General features: G+C 45.4%; 1 protein-coding gene across 1 annotated transcript in view; it reads right to left on the bottom strand.

Annotated features, from left to right (window-relative positions):
* Positions 1-22083, bottom strand: part of PHAF1 (phagosome assembly factor 1) — a 28833-nt gene extending 6750 nt beyond the window's left edge. The window contains exons 1-8 of the mRNA XM_059904506.1: positions 21884-22083; positions 15910-15992; positions 11531-11614; positions 6865-6908; positions 4959-5038; positions 4629-4723; positions 3697-3794; positions 3495-3607 (exon numbers count right to left, since the gene is read on the bottom strand). Coding sequence (XP_059760489.1) covers positions 3495-3607; positions 3697-3794; positions 4629-4723; positions 4959-5038; positions 6865-6908; positions 11531-11614; positions 15910-15992; positions 21884-21947 — 661 coding nt within the window. The 5' untranslated portion in view covers positions 21948-22083. The remainder of the gene's footprint in view (positions 1-3494; positions 3608-3696; positions 3795-4628; positions 4724-4958; positions 5039-6864; positions 6909-11530; positions 11615-15909; positions 15993-21883) is intronic.
* Positions 22084-23541: the final 1458 nt, after the last annotated feature.

Raw genomic sequence — 23541 nt, 5'->3', positions numbered from 1 at the left:
GTCATTCACTGACTCAGCAAATATTCAGTCATTGACACCATGGGCTAGGACACTTTGCTAGATGCTGAGGAAACAATGGTGAGCAGAACAGGTGCAGTCTCTGCCCACACTGGAGCTTATGGCATGAAGATTCCAATCAGACCATCACACAACTGTGGTACAATAAACAGCAGCACAGGTGCTACGGAAATATATAAATGGGTGCTATTATCTCTTGCCACTTTCTAGGTCCTGACAAGATACAAGGATTTACGTTAAGAAGTACTTCTCAGGGCTTCCCTGGTGGCGCAGTGGTTAAGAATCTGCCTGCCAATGCAGGGGACACGGGTTCAAGCCCTGGTCTGGGAAGATCCCACATGCCTCAGAGCAACTAAGCCCGTGCGCCACAACTATTGAGCCTGCGCTCTAGAGCCCACAAGCCACAACTACTAAGCCCACGGGCCACATCTACTGAAGCCCGTGCTCTAGAGCCTGTGCTCCGCAACAAGAGAAGCCACCGCAATGAGAAGCCCGCACACTGCAACTAGAGAAAGCCCACGCGCAGCAATGAAGACCCAACACAACCAAAAATAATAAATAAAATATATTAAAAAAAAAAAAAAAGAAGTACTTCTCAATGGTAACCCCTAACCTGAGACTGGACCTGAAGATCACTCTATAAAACAGCCAAGAGCAAAGCACACACTAACTTTTAATTCCCTAATTCTACAAACACCAGACCCACTAACCCTCAAAAGAGACAAACCAGGCAAGTGGGAGAAAGAAAAAAACCTGATTTGCCAGAAGTTTCTTTGTTGGGAAGAATCTTGCAACCCTGACTTTGTCTAATACATTTCAGAAATGGTTCTAGTTAAACACACACATACACAGAAGTGGTTGTGGAATAGCAACAGACACACCAAGAGTAAAATTTCCCCCATTCTGTGGATGAGAAGACAAAGTGTTTTGCCCAAAATTATAAAAGGAAGCCAAGAATCCAAAGACTGCAATTCCTGGTACCATGATAACCACCACCATCACCTTACTCTACACAGGGCTTTATAGCTGACAAAGCTCTTTCTCGTATAACAATCCATTTGTTATATACAGAAGACTTCAGGGATCCAAAATCTGAAACAAAGAGGTACTGAGTTCTCCAACTAACCCAAGAGTCTTAAGTCACAGCACATATAAACTGAGTGGCAAAATAAGAGCTGTTTCAAATCCCACTCCTGACACATACACACACACAGCTGTGTGTAAATTAACTAGGTCCTGGGAAAAACCACGGTCTACATTAACCTCTGTCTATAAATCCTGCACTTAGGCAAGCCTGGGTGACCTATGGAACCCACCAAAAGTCCTGTCAAGCTGGACTGTGTGCCCATGTCTCCAAGTACCAGATACTTGTGAATGTCCAGGTGGGGCTACAGGGGAGACACCCTTCACAGGTGAGCCTCCTCTCTTGTCTCACTCTACCTGAAGCCTCCTCAGGTAAAATTACCCTTCGTTCTTTTCAGGAGACTATTTTAGTTTCTGATTCCCTGGAATGAGTCATCCTATAAATTATGGTGGGGATCAAGACAATTGAATGGACTTTCCATGTTAAAAGCATCACTGTAGCCACACTCCATAGGAAAAAGATGTGAGAAATGGGTTGGCCAGGACAAGCTACCCCTCTGCTTGCCAAAGGAAACTCTCAATGAGTACTGGGTTGGATAGTAAGTCAGTGATGCCTTGACTTAAAGTGTTTTCCCCACTGACCCTGTAAGCAGTGAGATGTGACTGCTAGGAGTGTCCTGTACAGGGTGGCAGTCAGAATTGGCTGAGACCCCCTACTCTCAACAGGCTCCTCTTGCTGTCACCTGGGATAGTCACACCATCCTTGACCATCCTGCTGTTTTAAGCAGCAGTCCTCCTGAGAAGACAGACCTAAATTGCTTGACCTTGTTACCACATCTCAATTCTCTCAAAAACTACAGCTCAAGTGCAATGCTCCTTTAAGTAGCTGGTGTTCTGCCATGGCTAGAAGACCACATTTTAAGAAATTTCTGGGACTTCCCTGGTGGCGCAGTGGTTAAGAATCCGCCTGCCAATGCAGGGGACACAGGTTCGAGCCCTGGTCCGGGAAGATCCCACATGCTGCAGAGCAACTAAGCCTGTGCACCACAACTACTGAGCCTGCACTCTAGAACCCACGAGCCACAACTACTGAGCCCAGGTGCCACAACTACTGAAGCCCGTGCGCCTAGACCCCGTGCTCCTCAACAAGAGAAGCCACCGCAATGAGAAGCCCATGTAACGCAATGAAGAGTAGCCCCCGATCGCCGCAACTAGCAAAAGGCTGCGTCCAGCAATGAAAACCCAATGCAGCCAAAAAATAAATAAATTTATTTTTTAAAAAGTTATATATATAATTAATTATTTAAAAAAAGAAAAGAAAAGAAATTTCTAACCTGGAGGCTGTGAACTAATTGTTCAGGGGAGTGAGTTCACAGTTTTTTTTTTGTTTTTTGTTTTTTTTTTTTGAAATTCACGTTCTTTTATTTATTTATTTATGACTGTGTTGAGTCTTCATTTCTGTGCGAGGGCTTTCTCTAGTTGCGGCAAGTGGGGACCACTCTTCATCGCGGTGCGCGGGCCTCTCACCATCGCGGCCTCTCCTGTTGCGGAGCACAGGTTCCAGACGCGCAGGCTCAGCAATTGTGGCTCATGGGCCCAGTCGCTCCATGGTATGTGGGATCTTCCCAGACCAGGGCTCGAACCCGTGTCCCCTGCATTGGCAGGCAGATTCTCAACCACTGCGCCACCAAGGAAGCCCGAGTTCACAGTTTATATACCATATTCTAAACGGTTGAGAACAGATGCCCCAGAGACTGATGCAAGACACCAGCTTACAAACAAACACTGGCTAGAATATGAACTCCATTAAGGCACAGCCCTGTCATGGAGCTCAAAGTCCCCAGGCCATCCTTATGGAGGCAAACTCCACACCGGAGGATCTCGGTACCACTAAGTATAATCCAAAGGTCCGAAGGAGTTGAGATTGTCCACACAAGAAAATCACAAGATGAGGCGTGAATCCTGGAGAGACCAGCTACTGAAGGCAGCAACTCTTTTTGTTCACAGTCAGCAAAACTGAGCAGGGTATGGCTAAACCACAATTCAACAAGTTCCTCTTGCCAGTCTACTCTGAGAAATGAGCACAAAGGGTGGAAAACGAGACAACATACAACACTGAGCCCATAAGATATATCTCCAAGACGTAGGAACCACTGCAAAGTTACATAAGTACACAGAGGCTGATGTACCTGCCGAGGGAAGAAGTTTTACTGCCGTTTATAAGATTTGCTCAAAATAAGACTGTCTTGTCCCTTCACAAATTTAAATGAAAACTTTTAACCATAAACATCAGCACCATTTGTCTTCTACCAACTATCCTAAGGACGTGGGATTTTAGACTATCACAACAAGGACATAACGGAGAATCCACCACCCCAAAGCCAGTAACTGACCTGCGGCAAGTAGGCGAAGTCGTAAACCTGAGGGTCCAGTTCCATCCCGAAGAACATCTACACTCTCAGCGTACACATTGCCCAGGAAACAGCTCAGGGGCATTGCGGGAGCCCTGGGGGAAGGCACAGTGAGCAGAGGCTTTGCCCTCCCTCCCAGGGAGCCCATGGCCTTAGCATGAAGCTTGTGCTCCCCTACACGTACTTGGTATCCTGTAGGCTGTTTCCACTGTAGATGTACATTCGTTTCACAGTTGCTCCATGGGGTATCTGGAGAGAAGCCAGACCATGGGCAAAATTGGGCTGCAAACACAAGACAAATATTTTAATAAAAGCACACTGTGGGCCACGCGACTCAGGCTCTGGCATTTTCCCGACACTCATGGTTTTCAAGAACTGGCCAGGTCACGAAAGTAAGGAACTTAGAATAGGAATATCTCAGTTTCAGATAGAACTCTGCTACTGGTACTGCCTTACTTGGTACAAATTTTCTGTATCTATTTCCTCTTCTATAAAAATGGGTATGGTTACCTACAGTGTAGAAGGATGGGACTGTGGTTTCTGAGAAACTTTGAAGTCTGCTTGTTTTATTTATCAAGATTATTAAAATTCTTGATATTAAAAAAAAAAACTGGCCAGGTCAAAGCACACAGTCCAACCTGTCTCCAGGTCAATAAATTCACCTAATCATGCAAGTTCATCTTTAATTTTACTTAGTTTTTCATTCCTTCATCAGGGAGAAAATGTAGAAATGCCTCCTTTAATAAAATGTAAAACTTACAAAAAACTATCATTTCATAACACTAAGGATGCTGTTGCCTAAGGATGAATTCTCTCAAATTCCAGGCCATTGAGAAAAACTGTGGTGATTTGGAGTTTCAAAGCACACAACATGGAATTACCTCTGCAAAGTGAGCTCGACCTCACTCTTCAGTTGGAAGCGCCCTCTTCCTGGGAATGCCAGCCAGGGCTTTGTTCTATCAGCTTCCCCCACTGTACCCCCCCATTGGCCTCCGAAGACCTCAGAGATCAGGAAACCAAAGAAAGAGCACCTATCCAGCCTCCTCCAATGGTACTCTGCTGACCCATATCACCTGGGCACTGGGCAATAAATATCAGGGAAAGAGAAAGGCTAACCTCGTACTTGGGAGCCTCAGTCCATGAATCTAGCTGAAAAGAGAAAGACAGTCCTCTGAAGTTGAGGTGGAAGAGCTGCTCAGCGGAGTTGTACACTGTGGGAGTGGGGAGAAGAAAATGGCATGGTTGAATGGCATCAGAAGTTGCGAACACAAACCAGCCTGGCAGGGAGTGATGGCTGGCAACACCTTCCTTGTGTCTCATTTCTGAACTGACCTACTAGACTGAAAGCAAGAGGGAAGAGCTTTCCTGTACACCCAAGTACCAATCCCCAAATCCGACAGGAACATGGCTACAGATGACCAGAGGAATCAAATGGACTTGGCTTACCTCCAGGATGGGTCGCACCAAAAGACTGGTCAATCTGCTCAATGGTGGGAGCTATGGCTTGAGAATTGAAATGCACACCACTGAAAAACAGAGATACTTTTTAATACCAGGCTTTGCAAGATGGGCTCACAGATCATTAGAGATGGTGGCTGGAAGAGTTACTCTTAAAACACAGGTGGGTGAGTCTAATATTATATCAAAATAAAAGTTTAACTATAGAACTTTTAAATAAGAGACAATAAATGAGGTCAGAAATAGTCAATTCTCCTGAGGTTGATACAGAGAATTAGTCCTCTAGGACCTCCCAAGACATTTGTGGCCACCAGGCCAGTTCAGAAGGAAATAAATCCGGCCTCAGCCCCATGGCATTTGGACTTGGATAAAGAGTACCCAGAAATAGACACTGTTAATGTGTTTTCCCAGGATGCCTACTAGTAGTTTGGCTTGAAAAGGAACTTTCTTAAAAAGGGATGAATGTCTTAAAAGGGTATAGCCAAGCGAGGCAGCTTGTTTTCCTAACAAGCAGAAGAACCAGCATTCATGGATTGGGTGAATGGGTATGTGGATGGGGAGGAATGGATCCCAAGCAAAGGAAAAATACCTGGGAGGGGGGTGGGCTTGGGAGCAAAGAAAGGCATATGATTTCAGATAATGAGCATGAAGATAAATCATTTACAACTTTAAGGAAAATGTTTAAGGTTAAGAATACTTTTTAAAAAATTAATTATCACTTATGGAAAACCTCTGCTTTTAAAAAAATTTATTTTATTGAAGTATAGTTGATTTACAATGTTGTGTTAATTTCTGCTGTACAGCAAAGTGATTCAATTATATATACATTCTTTTTCAGTCTTTCCATTATGGTTTATTACAGGATGCTGAAAATAGTTTCCCATGCTATACAGTAGGACCTTGTTGTCTATCTATTCTATATATAATAGCTTGCATCTGGAACCTCTGTTTTTAACCAGGCACTGTGCTATATGCTTTACCAGTATTATCTCATGTCATCTTCCTAACCCAGCAACCTGCTTATTGGTTTCATTTCTCTCACGAGAAAACGAACTCAAAGAGGTTAAGTGACTTGCCCAATTTCACAGAGTAATAAAATGAAGAAGTCATAACTCAAACTCAGGGAAGCCTGACTCTAGAACCCTCACTCTTACCCACCACTGTCTCTTAAGAGGGTAAAGGGAAGCCAGATCTTGAGGTACAGAAGGCCCCAACAAGATTAAAAGACAATCAGAATCTACAGGGGTCAGTGCTATTATGCATCTGCTTTATCCACTTCTCTACTGGCAAACACTGCTTGAGTCAGCCCAGGAACTGATCCCTTACACACCCTCGAGAAGGTAAGCCTGTTAAGGAAGCTTACTGAACGGAATATTCTAGATGCCAGCACAGCGCCTTACCATAAGGAGGTTCAAATATTTGTGCATCATACAGGCACAAATACATCCCATTTTCATTCTAAAAAGCAGATTTTGGCCCCCCAAATAGTAATCCTTTTGGCATTCTCTTTAGCATAGGCCTTGAAGTCAGATGTATCTGGTTTGTCCCACCTCTGTTGGTAATGAACACATAAAGAGGTGCCAAAAGAGGCTGTGCAGGGAGGGGCAGCTATGACCCAGGGGACAGTCACAGACCTCTGAGCTGAGGTCCTGCTTTGTTGTGAGATTAAATAAATTGCCACATATGTGAAGTGTTTCACACACAGTGTGTTCTTAATGAGGTTTCCTTCTCTTCCCCAGGAAACTGAGTAGACTTGGAGGCTGCATGAGGAAATCATGGCACCAGGCTGTAATCCCAGAACTGCTAAAGATGGGAATCCTTTACTAACTTAATATGGGTAGTAGATAAAGCTCATGTGTACCAAGCCTACGACACATACCAGGAGAAAACTTACCAATATTTTAACTTTACTTTAGTCAAGTCATATACTTCAATCACCTAAAAACAAAAAGCAAATGTTTAAGAGCTGTTAGTGCTTTGCAGTTGAAAAAGATTAATCAGAAAGACATTTATAGAGTAGTGAAGAAAAAAAAATTATCACTAGTTGAAATTCTCCTGAAGCACTGCACATTACGTTTTTATTTTTTTTAATAAATTTATTTATTTTATTTTATTTATTTTATTCTTGACTGTGTTGGGTCTTCGTTGCTGCACGCAGGCTTTTTCTCTGGTTGTGGCACGCAGGCTTCTCATTGTGGTGGCTTCTCTTGTTGGGAGCACAGGCTCTAGGCACGTGGGCTTTAGTAGTTGTGGCTCTAGAGCGCAGGCTCAGTAGTTGTGGCGCATGGGCTTAGTTGCTCTGTGGCATGTGGGATCTTCCTGGACCAGGGCTCGAACCCGTGTCTCCTGCACTGGCAGGCGGATTCTTTTTTTTTAAATAAATAAACAAACAAACAAATAAATACATAAATAAATAAATTTATTTATTTATTTATTTTTGGCTGTGTTGGGTCTTTGTTGCTGCACGCAGGCTTTCTCTAGTTGCAGCAAGGGGGGGCTTCTCTTCGTTGCGGCGCACGGGCTTCTCAATGCAGTGCTTCACTTGTTGGGGAGCACGGGGTCTAGGTGCGTGGGCTTCAGTAGTTGTGGCTCATGGGTTCTAGAGTGCAGGTTCAGCAGTTGTGGTGCACGGGCTTAGTTGCTTAGTTGCATGTGGGATCTTCCCGGACCAAGGCTCAAACCCGTGTCCCCTGCATTGGCAGGAGGATTCTTAACCACTGCCCCACCAGGGAAGCCCCTGTTCTTATTTTTAAATCTGGAAGAAAAACCCATACCACACACACAGCATAAACTCACCCTACCCCTCTTTCTAGTGGATTGTTGAACAGATGTCCATGGATGTTACGTGTCAGGTTTTTAGATATCACCTACTGCTGGGTCACATAAAAGATTGCACATACCACGCTATGACAGTGAAACCCTCCACAGAAACAAATTCATGCAGTTTGTGAAGGCTGTAAACTGTAAAGGGGATACTGAGCCCCCTTCCTTTTATTGTATACTTTACTGCATTATAAAAACCCAAATCAAATCCCTTTCAAAAATAGTTTCAAAATACTGTGGTTTACAAAAACAAAAAAAGATGGATGGAGGGGGAGGTCTATCCTACCAGAAAACAAGTCATATTACATTAGCTTAGGTCAAGTGTGAGAATATTCAGCTATATCCCTAACGAAGAGCATCTGGTCAAACCTGGAGAACCTCAGGACCCTTGTGAAGTTTCAAAAGGTTCAGCCTCAGATGAAATGTCAAGAACTCAGGAATGAGACAAAGGAAAAGGTATTGAACACTCAGCCACTAGCGATGCCAAGTAATGAGCATTGTGAAGTCTTTTATGACAGTGGTGTCAAGGGCTAGGCAGGCAGTAGCATAGCTGGCTGAGGCCTGGAGTACCATCTGGTATCCTACAGCTGGGAGGTTTGGCCCCCACTGAAGAAGCACAAGCAGAGCTGGTTCAATGTCTGTTTGCCCTGACAATCAGGGCTTCTTCCTGGGAAGGGCTGTAGGACACTGGGTACAGGAGCATCTGGCATTGTCACAGGAACAGAAACATAACAGGCAGTTCATTCTTGGTCAGACTTGTCCCTAACTTTGTTTGAGAATCATAACTGAACCACAAATTGGGCACCTCTTAACTATAAGGTACAGCTATTCTGATCCTACCTGCTGCTAAGAATCACTCCCTCTGCTGGGCTGTTGTAGCACTTCCATCTGCCCTTTCCTACACTATTAGTATATGCTGTTCACTGGTACCGCTATTAGCATATGCTGTTCACTGGTACCACTGAGTTAAGCCCCTTGAGGTCTGGCTCATTAGTTTGCACAGAGGAGGTACACAACACATGTCAGGGAGTCAGCCGGGTATGAAGATAGCTAAGGGCAATATGAAGTTCAAAAATATGAAAAGTGGTGGCAAGAGAGGTCATGCAAGGGCAGGGGAATAGCTGTGATTCATGACACTATCTTCAGAAAGCCTGGGCATGGCAGTGTATTATGCCAAACTGGTATGCCATTTTACCGAGGCCAGGGTCCCATGCTGGCAGAAGCCTCAACCCTCAGCCAGAATCCCTGCTTGTATAGCAGGGGCAAGCACTCTGCCTCTTTGAGTGCTACCACTATGGCTGGCCAACGATCCCCCAAGGGCTGCCCATCGCTCACCCTGTGGGCCTCCAGGATATTCTTGCTGTGACACTATCATTCACCTGCCAACAGCCCACACCAACACTTATGGCGTGGCACCTGTGACATGAAGGACTCCAAGAGAGTCAGCACTCTGGGTCCCTTGCCAGAATCAACAAGCAGATTTTGAGCCATGGAGCTTTCTGGGCCATAGGGACAAGTAGCTGGGGAAATCTGAAGTCCATGGTTTTCCACCCTCTGGGCTGGAAAAGACCTTGATTTCCCCAGAGGAGAAGACATGGCAGCAGCCAAGATAGGAAAGGAAAAGACAGGTGGCTGTAAAGATTGTGACTTGTGAAGCATCATTCCATAGCGCTCTCTCATAGGCAGGGAGTGAGAGGATGGGGAAACTGCAGGAGATAGCATCGGGGAGAAGCAGCTTCTGAAGCCCTTGGATGGAGGGGCAGGCAGATGGGTGAGGTCAGACTTGGTACCAACCCAGGGCACCTGAGGGATCACTCATCAGTTTCCAGAGACTCAGGCAGGGCCCCAGCCCCTCTTTCTTCATAGGGACCCCATAGAAAGCAGAGAGAAGGTTCTATTCTATCTCTTTTCCCATTCCTCACTTTTCTGCATAGTATGCTTACACTATTTTCTTCAGCTTTTATCACATCTATTTCCCATACTCATCAACAAACCTAAGCTATTTCTATTCCCAGTGGCCAGTTACCGCACTCTGGTAACGTAGGGTTAAAAGCTTGGTGTCAGGTAGACCACTTATCCTCTGTCCCTCTGTTATTTCATTGGTAAGAAGTACCACTCACAGGCTTGTTAAGATTAAATTAGGAAATGCATGGGAAGCACTCAGCCATGTGCCTAACATGTACTAAGTGCTCACTAAATATATAATATTGTCCTCACCATGCTGTAACTCTATGGTAGGCTGCCCATCTATCCCCCACTGTTGTCTATTTAGGTTACTTCTGGCTTTTCATTACTATGAAAAGCCCTGCTGTAAATATCTGGCATTATTACCCTCCCCATAATCTTTTTGGGTTATGCTTCCTAAAGTGGATTTACCAAGTTAAAGACAAGTGACTCTTTGTAAAGGTGTTTCCAGATTAATTTCCCCTAATTTGTGATGAAGCCACATTGAAGACCACCTTCTACCCTTTGCCAGTGTGGAACTTCTGGTCAGTAAAGACAGGATGACTGAGCCTACAAGAGGAGGCAAGGGTGTTGTGGGGATAAGAATGTTCACATCAAACTTTCCTTTTTGAAAAACCATCATAAATGAGGAATTCTTATTCCATGTACAGGTTATTTTTCCATGTTCTGTCTTCCAAGCCTTTTGGAAAGGCAACTCTATAACCTAACCAGGACGATGGCTCTGGCATGTCACTGCCCTGAGCCACATTCAACCTTATGACTCTGAGGCATGAGTCTGATGTCACATGACTAACCTTTCATGTCCAGGCATTTGTAAATAGTGTATTAAAAACATTCTGGACTGAACCAGGTGTTAGTAAACTGCACTTGACTGCCAATTAAGACAACCCTACATACCAGCAAGTTCTTTGTTTACATTTCCTTTTAAAGGGGCTCAAGAATCAACTCAGTGCTGGTGGTGTTAAGATCCAAGCTTCAGCATTTTAGGAAGAAGAGTTTCCATTTTTCATATTCCCAGTCTTATTGTTTGACCCAAGAATGAAGCAAAACAACAAGATATAAAAACCTTACTAAAGTCTTCTGGTCCTATTCTGCAGTCAGTCCCCATTTTAAGTAAGCTTTTAAAGACTCAGGATCGGACTTCCCTGGTGGCGCAGTGGTTAAGAATCCGCCTGCCAATGCAGGGGACACGGGTTCGAGCCCTGGTCCGGAAAGATCCGACATGCCGCGGAGCAACTAAGCCCCTGCACCACAACTACTGAGCCTGTGCTCTAGAGCCCACGAGCCACAACTACTGAGCCCACGTGCCTAGAGCCTGTGCTCTGCAACAAGAGAAGCCACCGCAATGAGAAGCCCGCGCACCGCAACGAAGAAGAGCCCCCACTCACCACAACTAGAGAAGGCCCGTGCGCAGCAATGAAGACCCAACGCAGCCAAAAATAAATAAATAAAATAAATGCCAAATACTTAGCTCCTCTCATTTTCCTATTCAACATAAAAGCCCCCTCCCCACAGCATGTTCCCAAATCTTCAACACTCTTTCCCCTTCACCTCTGGAGCCCGGGGCTGGAGTCCTTCCCAGCCTCTTTCCAACCATCCCAATCCACCCCCAGCTTCTCTCTTTTTAGGGGAACAGGCACAGCTTCAGTCCCCTATATTGTGGTTGTCTCTAAACCACAAAAGTCTACTCCCACTTATGAGTTTCAGAAACATCCCACAACGTCACACGTTAATCAGCCTGACATGAAACTTTAGTCGTCATTTATAGTTACCTTAAGTCTCTGATTGAAAGCATCAAACAGTAGTTTGATCCCGTCCTGAGTCAGGTTAAGGATGAGGTCATGGCTTAGAGGAGACTACAAAAAACCAAAATAATAAATAAATACACACTCTGAACATGTAGTATTCTCACCAGCACCCACTGAAACCTTACAACATAAATGCAGTGCACAGGGAATATCTAAGTGTAGACAGCTGACAGGTTTGGAATCCAGAAACTGGTCTGTGAACGCAGTGTCCTCTACTTCCAGCCTTTGAGTTATTACCTGGGGGAAAAGGCCAAAATTACGTGAGTATACAGGCCATTTTCTTTCGAGGGTCCCAGGTCCACATTTGTAGCATGGGTTTACTGCTGTCAAACCTACAGAGTAGTTGATGAGGAATAAAAGCCTTGTAAAAGGCCTCGCCAGGATCCAAACTCAGCAAGTAATGGTCAATGCATGTCAGCTGAACCTATGTTCATTCACTCCCAGGCTGTTTGTACCACCCACAGGAAAACACATTTTATTCTTTGACTGTTTTATGCCAGGTTCCAGGACAAAGAAGTACCTTGTGATCTGATTATGTATGAGATGACACTCTTACTCCTCCCTCCCTCCCCCCACCATCCCTTATCAGAAAGTGGAAAGCCCAAGTCTAATACCTAAGGAGTCATATTTCTACATTTGCCCCTTCTGAGTCCTGGGGGGAGGGGAGCAGCAGCAAAGCAGTGGACAGAGCTAGCCTTGAGTCTTGGTGAGCTGGTGACCTTAAGTGACTCTAAACTTCTCTGAGCTCTAGTTTCTTCATGGAATACCATTACCCCTTCCCCTCCAGGGTTGTTATGAGGACAGAGATAGTAGATCAGAAAGCACCAAGCTCAGCACTCAGCATACAGTACTCTTTCCTAGAGTCTGCCCCACCTGCCTGCTTCTGTGCCAATGCAATCAATTCAAAGTCTGAAGACTCTCCATACGCCTGAACCAGGCTGCCCAGAAGTAGAAGAAAAACACCACCATCCAAAACCCTGCCCCTTCTTGAAATTGGCACACAGCTGTCAAAAGGGTTTAGACAATTTTCTTTATAGAGCTTCTCAAGGTAGGCCCAGTAAATGAAGGTATGCCTGTGAGAGACAGAGATATGGGCTGGAAGGCCAGGTGCCACTGCTGGTGTGGGCCTTACTGGAAAAATTCTCTAGAAAGAGCTTTCTGAGATTAGCTCAGATTGTCTGCTCCCCTCCACCCCACTGAGCTTCACAAGACAGCAGGCCCAGGTGGCACCATTATACCTGGCAAACACTAGAAGAAAGAATGTTGTAATTTTCCAGTAGGTCTGTATGAATGTCTAAAGCCATTAGGTCTCAAGCAAGATAATGGAATAATGAACCCTGACCTTAGGTCACTTATTCTCAACCCAGAATACACAGTTCTATTTCTGAAAGGGCTAGTCCATGGTGGTAAGCAGGATGAAGCAAGATTTTAGCATCTTTCAAGATCGTTGCTTGGAGTATCTTAATTTTCTTACACACTCCCAAGATCTCATCATTTTTTCCCTGGCACTGTTACAATTCAGGACATAACTAAGCAATTTTCAAAAGCAAGTAAATCATCCTCACAATTAATGTTTTATTAGTACTTTATATCTACAGAACCAAAATACACATGTACTATGTGGTGTTTAAGCAGGTCCTTTGCAGTTCAGTAAAACTGTCTCTGCTAGTTGTTAACATCTCTTCTCCGTAAGAAAGATGGGACCTACTTGATATGCACATTTAATTTCCAAGGTGTGATTTGTTAGAGACAAGATATTTCTGAAATGTTTAACGGGGCCAAATGATTTTCTGCACATGATGGGAAGCAAAGAGACAAATGGGAAAGGAAGGGAAGGAGGGCAGAAGAGGACAGCACCCACATTTAAGAAGCAACATATCAGAGCTCTGAGAGACTATTTCCTCTTGATCCTCATCAAAAGCTTATTCTATTATAAGGAAACCATATCCACTTTACAGAAGGAGAACCAGTCGGGTTATTAACTTGCTACAGTCGGACAACCAAGAAATGGGGAAAAGCATAGATCTGAACCAAGGTTTGGATTTAAAAACCTATGATTCCGGGGGCTTCCCTGGTGGCGCAGTGGTTGGGAATCCACCTGCCTATACAGGAGACACAGTTTTGAGCCCTGGTCCGGGAAGATCCCACATGCCGCGGAACAATTAAGCCCGTGAGCCACAACTACTGAGCCTGTGTGCCATAACTACTGAAGCCCGCGCACCTAGAGCCTGTGCTCCGCAACAAGAGAAGCCACCGCAATGAAGAGTAGTCCCTGCTCGCCGTACCTAGAGAAAAGCCCCGCACGCAGCAACGAAGACCCAATGCGGCCAAAAATAAATAAACAAACAAATAAATAAATAGAACAAACAAAAAAATCCAAAAAATCCTATGATTCCAGCTGCTTAGAAGACACTGGGGGAAATTCGCTTAATTAATGCTAAAACTACTATTTGTACCCAAAGACTGGAATGACAGACAACAAGGTAGTGATATATGAAATAAACTTCATTTTAAATAATTGGTTAAGAAAGTTTAAAGCCTACTTTCAAATGTATCTAATCTTGGGTGCTTAAATCTGATTTAACTAAATGTACAGGTGGCTATAAGCTCAAGAAGTAAGCCCATTATCCCTGTTTTGATGGCTGCTACTTGTCATGAGTAAGTCCCTCATGGTCTAACACTGAAAGTCAGATAAGGTTAGGGATGATCTGAGTGCAAAAAAGAGGAAGTCACCATCCTTCACTTAATAAATGAGAAACCATTTTGGCATTGTGGCTCCACGAACCTCTGCCCAAGTCCTGTGTTTTGTGGTAGGCACAAGAATATCCAAGCACTTGCTTGGAGATTAAGCATTCCCTGTCTCAGAAGGACCCCTCACATGGGTCTCACTAGGCTGGCAGAGGGGTACAGTACTATGAAATGTAATGTTTGGGTATAGGTAACAGGCTCAACTCTGACATTAAGCCAAACTGGGAAGCCTCACAGAAATCTCACCCACCTCTAATCCACAACATTCTTCATGTCAAAAATAAGCTGTCATTTGCTTTAGGATCAGAAACTAATTGAAACAAATGGAAATAAAATCATCATTTCGGTACTTAAAGGGTCTCAGAAAAGGCACTGAGAACATCTTATAGCCTGTGTAGGATCAAAACTATTCCCTGAGGTTTATGACACATAGGGCACCACAAAGGTTGCTCCATAGTGTCTGTGTCCAGAAGAACCACGGATTCCAGTGAGTTCAACAGAAGGGAGATTCCATTTTTAGAGATAAGAAGAATCTTATTTCTAAAGGTCTATAAAAATGTTTCTAACTTCACTTATAAAACCTAATAAAAGAAATCCTGATGTTCAAAAAGTTCTGCTCCAGTGCCAACCTAAAATATAGTATACTCTTTCCGGAAACTGAAAAGGTCCTTGTAGGTACATATACATTATACTATAGGGGTTAATTCTGGGCACAACATTAATAGAGACTACCATAAACCAGACCAAAAAAAAAAAAAAAAAAGTAAAACATGTCCATTAACTTGGAGCCAATGTTTTGTAATTTCCATATATCAGATCATTCTCAGTAAAGGGGTGAGCTATACCTGCTTCTTTTCAAGTCTGGGATGCTGTGCTAGCTAGAAATCTGTACTGCAACAATCCTGAACACAAACCAAAGCAATCAACAAAGCAGAAAAGACTACTTTAAACATGAAAGTGGAAGGCAAGCACCCTAGAAGACCAGACAATCCCTGAGGTGACCTCCCACTGAAAAAGCACCCCCCCTTTCTTTTTTAAATTTATTTATTTATCTATTCATGGCTGTGTTGGGTCTCGTTTCTGTGCGAGGGCTTTCTCTAGTTGCGGCAAGCGGGGGCCGCTCCTCATCGCGGTGTGTGGGCCTCTCACTATCGCGGCCTCTCTTGTTGCGGAGCACAGGCTCCAGATGCGCAGGCTCAGCAATTGTGGCTCACGGGCCCAGCCACCCCGCGACATGTGGGATCTTCCCAGACCAGGGCTCGAACCCGTGTCCCCTGCATTGGCAGGCAGATTCTCAACCACTGCGCCACCAGGGAAGCCTGAAAAAGCCCCTTTTAAGAGCCAGTAGGTAAGTCAAACATAATAAAAAACCAAGTTTGGTTATTACGGCTCGTCTAAGCTTGACAGCACTAGATTATCAAAAGTTTCAGAATCAAAGAAAATGTACTTGGTAACTGACTAGTGTTGAAGACTCTCCCATTCAAATGCATTGACCTAGGAATTCCTGCCAGTCAGTATCTCCCAGAGCATCAGCCTCCAGAGGTGACTCACTGAGTAGAGATGCTATTTCAGTAAACAAATCAGCCACCACTCACCTGTTCACTGTAGAGAACCTGGACATTCTTTATGATGCGACAGTGCTTCTGAAGAATGGCTACTGCCTGAGCCAGAGGCATTCCTGAAATAAAGCAAGGACACCTGTGTGGTTACTTGGGCTATCCATTTACTGACATCTATCACTGTACTAGGCATTAGTCCCTGCAGTAAAGTCTGGGGTGGGAGCAGAGGCCACTAAAGTCTATGGACATATAGAGTAAATAAACGTTCAATAAGCAGTAAGAGCTAGAGAATAAAGTTAACGGCAAGCACTAAGGGAATAACTGGATTGTATAAGGGGAGGGAGTAAATATAAAAGACTTCCTGGAAATGGGGACTTCCATGTTGATCCCAAGCAGGCAAAGAGCTTAGAGAAAGCAAGTCAGCAGGAACCAAAGAACAGAGTAAGAAATGCACTGACTGCATGACTCTGGAGGCCAAGATTCTGATTCTCACTCTGCCATGATTACATATAACCTAGGCAGGTCCTTCCTCTCTTCCTTTCTGATATCTGTCTTCTCTTTTAGTCTGCAGGAGCACATGACTTGTAAGGGCTCATTTAAAAAGTGAAATATCACACATTTACCAGAATCAACTTATTTTATGAAGGATTTCAATGGATTCTCACTTACCAACCCACAAACATCCTCTAAATCTTAACACTTGATTTTTTAACTCGTGGGCCATTTTAAACAAACTTACATATGCCCCCAGTTTAAGAAATCCAGATCCCAATGTCATCTCAAAGATTCCAGGGACTCATGGGGAACAGCAAAAAGTATGTTCTCACAGAGTGCATTATATTTCAAACAGGAAGAAACTCACAGAGACAATCCAAAAACAAAGCTTCATGAGTGCAAGGACAGTGTCTGTGTTATTCACCACTCTCTGGATCCCCAGCACTGGGGACCCATACAGTGGCTGTTGAATAAACATTTATTTAGTGGGACTGAAGGATTATGGGCTAGGTAATAAGAGAAAGGAAGAAGGACCACCATATGACCTTGGGGCAGCACAGTGGCTCACATTCAAGATCAGTTTACCTCTGATTCCAGGAGAGATGTGCAGAAAAGAGCTCACACACAAAGAATTAGAAGGTTAAAAAATGTGTGACCCATCTACATTTAAACAATGATCTGATCCTGCCTTCATTCAATGGTCCATTCTACAGTTTGAAGAAAGTTGGAGGGAACCACACCTTAAGGTACTTCCCAGCCTTCTATAGCATAGAGCCTGGCACACAGTAGAGACTTAAATGTTTGTTGAGAATATGAACAAGATGATGCACCATTCAGCTTTGCCATTCCTGAAATGGAGGAGCATCTATGCTGTCTCTCCCAGAGGGAATGGGCAAACATCCACGTAGGCAAGACAGATAACCTCAGGTGCTGAGAAAGAGAAGGCCACATGGCACAAACCAGTTTCTTGAGGGACAGTTCTTTTGCACCTAACCACATCAAATTCCTGGCCTTGGAATCTTTGGGTCCTGAGGCTTCCAGGGAGTAACCCACCTGGAGGAGACAAAGCAGCCACCAATGACCAGTTGTCACACAGCTGCTGGTAAAGGCAGGCTACAAAAGGCCTCTAAAGGGAACCAACCATGTATATGGCAAAGAAACCCGAGCACCGTTCTAGCTCTAAGAGTTACCTAACCCCCCAAAGGGTGTGGAGTATATGGTCAGTCTTCTAAACTCTATACATCCTACACCTTACTCATTATTTGCCTGCTTATAACCCTCCAGTGGTTTCGCATTACAGGGGGATAAAACCCAAACAACATGTCATCACCTAACAGCCTTGAATATTCTGGACCTTGGCCACCTCCTCTACTCTTTCCAGTGCTCACCAAGCCTCCCTTTGTTCCTAGCACACATCAAGCTCTTGCCCACCTTAGGCTTTTGCACTAACTCAACTCTGCTGAAATGTTCTTCCCACAGCTGGTTCTTCTCACTCTTCAGGTCTTGGCTCACACTTCACTTCCCTGACTGCCTTATCTAATGAAGCCTCCCATTCCATTTATTTATCTGTAAGAGTCTCCCCTACATGCCTCCTTGAGGACAGAGGCAACATCTGTCTTACGGCTGTATCCTCAGCACTCAATCACCATGCCCACCACACAACAGTAAGTGGTTCTATGTATCTGTTGAGCTCTGAATGAGTGAAATAAAGCAATTAGGTACAATACATAGATCCTGTAGGCCCTTAGGACCACCCTCTCCCTCTGAGAATTCTCATCCTGTCTCCATCAATACCACTCTTTCCTGCTGTTCCTCCAACTTTCCCAAGTCTCTATGATGGGCAGTATTTCCTTCTGCCCATCCCTCATTCACCCAACCAACTAGTTTCTGACTTACATCTCAATCTGTTTTCTGTATATATCAAAAGGCAAATAGGGACTTCCCTGGTGGTCCAGTGGTTAAGATTCCACACTCCCAATGCAGGGGGCCCAGGTTTGATCCCTGGCCAGGGAACTAGATCCCGCATGCCGCAACTAAAGATCCCACGTGGCACAACTAAGACCTGGTGCAGCCAAATAAATAAATAAATATTTTAACTAAATAAATAAACCTTAAAAAAAAAAGGCAAATAAAGAGTTGACAGATTAAAAGTGACTTTTTAATCTTCTCTTCAATCTGGCCTCTCCTCTGTATGCTGGATCTCAATATCTCTAACAGTCACTCAAGCCAGAAACCTCTAGATTCCTCTTCCTTACCCATCTCTCCAAATCTAGTCTCTAAACTTTCTTCCTAAACCCATGCCCACAACACTTTACTAACATCCTTTTTTCCACTGAACAGAGACTCTTTTGATAGTGTCCCAGGCAGCTAACTACACATAGGGAATCTGGGGATCTGATCTTCTTCCACTAGTACATCATGCTCTAATTACAATACCAAATTGCTTGTAGCTCCCCACACCATCTATCTTTCCCACTTTTTTTTTTTTTTTTAAACCTGACTGGAAGATTTATGTCTATAGAAGTGTAGTTGAAAAATCTGGCGGTAGACTTCTGACAGGGCCTTCCTGGTGCTCACTGGCTCCAGGAATGGTATTGGTTCCTACAGAATAATAGGAAGCCTTCTCTGAACTCCCAGGTCAGGTCAAGTCTCTTCTCCCCTTCCACAGCACCCTATACAACCTCTACACCTCATTATAATAAAATGAACTATTTCTGTACTCCTTCCCTCCCACTAGACTAAGCTCTTCAGGGCTTATGACCACTTCTTACTCAATTTTCAATGATTATAAGCAGAGTCCACAGAATGACCCTTCAATAGAGTAAGTCCCCAGTCTCTCTGGAACAAGGTAATCTCAGAGAAGACCATTCTCCAGTGACCCTTTAAATCTACCCTGCTTGGGCAGTTTCAAGATTAATTTAAAAAAATTTTTTTATTGGAGTATAGCTGATATAAAATGTTGTGCTAGTTTCTGCTGTACAGCAAAGTGAATCAGTTATACATATACATATATCCACTGTTTTTTAGATTCTTTTCCCATATAGGTCATTACAGAGTACTGAGAAGAGTTCCCTGTGCTATACAGTAGGTCCTTGTTAGTTACCAATGTTTTTCAAGATTAATTTAAAAACAGATTTAGAGATATGTCTCCATACCAATACACCCTGCAAGTCTCATTGAAAACATTTCAAGTTTGCACTGCCTTTACTCCACCACTGGTCAACCCATGGGTGGTACTCTCAGAGATTCCTCTCTGCCTAGGCTTTCCTGTCTCGGTGTTGTTGGCATTTCCCTAATCTCCCAAGAGTACACAAAGGCCAGGAAGGCAGCCAAAAAGCTGGATGCAGCTCCTCACTGTGCCAGGAGGATGATGGCAAGGGCTAGATATATCTGCATTTGCACAGATTCCAAAAAGAAACCTGGAGACAAAGCTGAGCCCATACTCAGAAGGACAGAGCAGTGAGAAGCAGAAAATCTGTTAGGCTTCTTTTCCTCCTCTCTGCCTTTCTGAGCCTGTTCTTCATCTGGCAAATGGAGGTTACCTTACAGGGTTGTGGTGACTTTAGTCTAGCCTAAGAATGTAATTCTAAAGCACGGATCCACTCCCTAGACCTATCCCTACCTATAAGCCTCAATTGCAGTTTAAATGTGTTGAGGGCTGGGAAGAAGATTGAGAAAGAGGGAAAAATTATTTTTTATAAAAAGCTTGGGGAAGTTAAATGACCACCATCTCTCAGGCAGACACAATTCCAAAATACAAATTTTTTTTTTTGGTCATGCTGTGCGGCTTGTGGGATCTTAGTTCCCCGACCAGGGATTGAACCTGGGCCCCCCGCAGGGAAAGCGTCAAGTCCTAAGCACTGGACCGCCAGGGAATTCCCAAAAATGCAGATTTTTGGGACCCACAAAGTAATCATCAAGGCTGATGATCATCAAGGCTCATTCCCTGCATAAGCTTTCACTCAAAGCTCAATTCTGGGCCCAATGTACACAAATGCTCTTTTCACTGTTTGTGGTTGCTACTTAGACAGCCTAAAAGAACTACCCAAATCCTTAATTCCTAGAAATTGGCGAAGTTAGGAGTAGGCGTTAAGGTATCAAAGCAACAGTTGACAGAAGAAGCCTTACTCTCCCACCCAATTTTTTTGAAATCTCAAATGATATCCTAATCACTACTTTTGACCCAGAGACTGCACTACAGAGATCCACAACCTGGTCACACCATCAAGCACAGTTTGAAGCTATAGTTAACAGTTTTCACTCCGCCCTGTGAAGTCTTGGTATGAGCATAAACTGTGGTTAGGGGAGGTTCTTTCCTAACTAGAAGCCAAACAGCATCAGCACGACAAATGGGCCTGGCGGCAAAGATATTATTATTAGCCTCTCAATCAAGTTCTTGGTGCTTCACAAGAAGCTGGAGTGTTATGAGACGGTGACTGAAAATTCTCAATAAAACTGGCTCCTACAACCCAGAGGAGGCTTGTTGTTCAGTTCACGGATACATTGAGCACCAGCAGAGTCCTACCAGCAAATCTGTTCTGCAGTTTCTCAACTACCCTATCTCCACAGACACAAGTCTTCCAGATTCAAGGATAAGCTATAGCCCAACGGAGCAGCTGACTCAGTCCAGTAGCCCAAATTAGTGTGACAAAAGTTCAGCCCTGCACAAACAAACAGCACAGACACCCACTCCCCACTCCCTCTTCCTAGTGCTGGAACATAAAAGTAAACACCCTCTGGGGTTACCGAATGCAGATGATTGTACACATAAAGGTAGTGACGTTGAGGAAAGGGAAAAAATGGGCCAAAACTCACAAAATGGCCAACCTGCATTTTCTACAAGCTAAATGTTACTTTCCCCGAACTCCTATTTCATTCAACCTTTAACTCTCTCGGCTAAGGTCTGGGTTTAGATTACACCACACATCAACCACATTAAAAACGAGAAGGAAGCTAGTCAGAAGTTCCTTTAACACACACAAACTCTCCTTAACTCCCTAACTCCCTTGACCAGATCCCCGACATCTGACGATGGGAACAGTGCCTGGGTTTCTCCTAGAGGCTACCCACAGCCCAGAAAAGCAAAGGGAGACAGACCACTGTGGCGGTGTTCAAGGGTGTCAGTCACTTCTTAGTTATTTGGTCTTTAAAATGGGGATAGAAATAACAAAGAGTAGCGACCCCGGCGGCATACTTGAGATAATTATGCAGAGGAGAATAGGGCCTGGCCCTGAGTCAATGTTTGGGGCGTGTCAGCCATTGTTATTGTTATTATTACTGAAGCACTGCCCCAGGAGCGGCCCCGCCGAGGCCTGATGCAAGGGCGTCAGGGCCTGGCAGAGCGGCACGCTGCCGGGTCGGGGCGGTCGGAGCGGGCATCCAGTGGCTGGAGCTCCAAAGAGCCGAGGGCCGCGGGCGCAGGGGAGTAAGGAGCAGAGCCCAAAGGTGGGAAGGGCCAGGAAGGAAGGAAGGAAGGATCAGCGAGTACGGTCGTGAGGGAGGACCCCATACTCACCCAGCGCGAATTCCCATTGCTCATTTCCCAGAGAGCGCTCGGGCACCACCTCCAGATCCAGCATTGGTTCGGCTCGCCGGGGCGGCCTCCCTGCGGCAGCGCGGACGGGACCGGAGCTGAAGAAACAAAGCAGCAGGTGACCCACCGCCCCCGCCGACCCGCGGCAGCCCTGCTCTCCACCTCTACCCGGTCGCCAGCGCTACCGGCCCAACACCACACCTCACCTGACCTCACCTCACCTCACCGGCAGCAGCCTGAGGCAGCGGCGGCAGCAGAACCGTCTGCGGCAAAAGTGGCGTGCGGGGCCGTAAAGTGTGGCAGAGGCGGGGCGAAGGCGGGATTTCAATCGCCGGGGAGGAGCTAAGGCGGAGTCACTCAGGCGCAAACTCCGGATAGGCTGCTGCGACAGTCCGGGCGAAGGCAGAGAGAGGCCTCAGAGTATCATCCGGAAGTCATACTCCGTGAACCCCTACATCTGCACACCACACCGCACACGTTTCACACAAGGATGTGTGAACCACGCAATACATGCATGTGACATGGCTGTACAGCACCTGTCTGCCGTCTCTGCATGTACGGCCCACTCGCAGTCACTGGGCGCAAAAGGCGAGTTCCGAGGGCGCACCACCTGAGGTCCAGCGTGGAGGGAGGACACGGAGTCTCAAAGCCCAAGACGCACCAGCGCCCTGGCACTCCCGGTTGGTGCCGAGACTGACGGCGGCCGTAGCTGCCTCTAGTTGTCCAGGAATGACTCCTTCTCGCTGCGGCCCCTGGGGCTCGGGTCGAACTCAAAGCAAGCCAGGAGTGGGCTCGAGCATGTGTGTAGGGACGGGGCGGGGGGCAGTTGGGGTAGAGGACTAGGGTAGAGGGGAGGAGCTAAGCCCGACCTCCTGGCTGAGTATCTTCAGCTGTGCGCAGCCCCCAGGGCAGCAGCTCAGACTCCGCCAGAGCCGGCCGGCCTTACCGCCAACGCTGTGTGGTTTTGACCAAACCGCTGGTACTCTTTGTGCCTCAGTTGCCTCATTTACAAGTCGGGAGTAGGGGGTCCTTTAGCCTGTTCAGCCTGAGCTTTTGGCCCGTGCCCTGGGACACTCTAAAACTGAAAGACAACCAGGCTTCTTCTGGAGCTGACCCTTGGTGAATGCAGTGATTATAATCTCACTTCACAGGCGGGGAAAAAAAATGAGGCCCAGATTGGCTAAAGGCCTTGTGGACCTAGGCGGTAGAACTCAAATTCTTTGCATTACATTGCCCCTGGAGAAAGGTTTTCAGCAGGGGAGAGAGTGACATGCTAAATTCTTAAACTGGCTTGATAGGAGTGTAACATGGAAGGCTCTGTCAAAACTTGGCCACTGCTACTGGCAGTGGTTAAGAATCTGCCTGCCAATGCAGGGGACACGGGTTCGATCCCTGGTCCAGGAAGATCCCACATGCCCCGGAGCAACTAAGCTGGTGTGCCACAACTACTGAGCGTGTGCTCTAGAGCTCGTGAGCCACAACCACTGAGCCCACGAGCCACAACTACTGAAGCCCGCGCACCTAGAGCTGGTGCTCCATGACAAGAGAAGCCACTGCAATGAGAAGTCCGTGCACTGCAATGAAGAGTAGCCCCGCTCGCCGCAACTAGAGAAAGCCAGCACACAGCAAAGGACCCAACA

The sequence above is a fragment of the Balaenoptera ricei genome, chromosome 19, assembly GCF_028023285.1.
Source record: "Balaenoptera ricei isolate mBalRic1 chromosome 19, mBalRic1.hap2, whole genome shotgun sequence".
NCBI lineage: Eukaryota > Metazoa > Chordata > Mammalia > Artiodactyla > Balaenopteridae > Balaenoptera > Balaenoptera ricei.
Note: the sequence above shows the minus strand (reverse complement) of the source record. Positions and strands in the feature narration are given on the sequence as shown.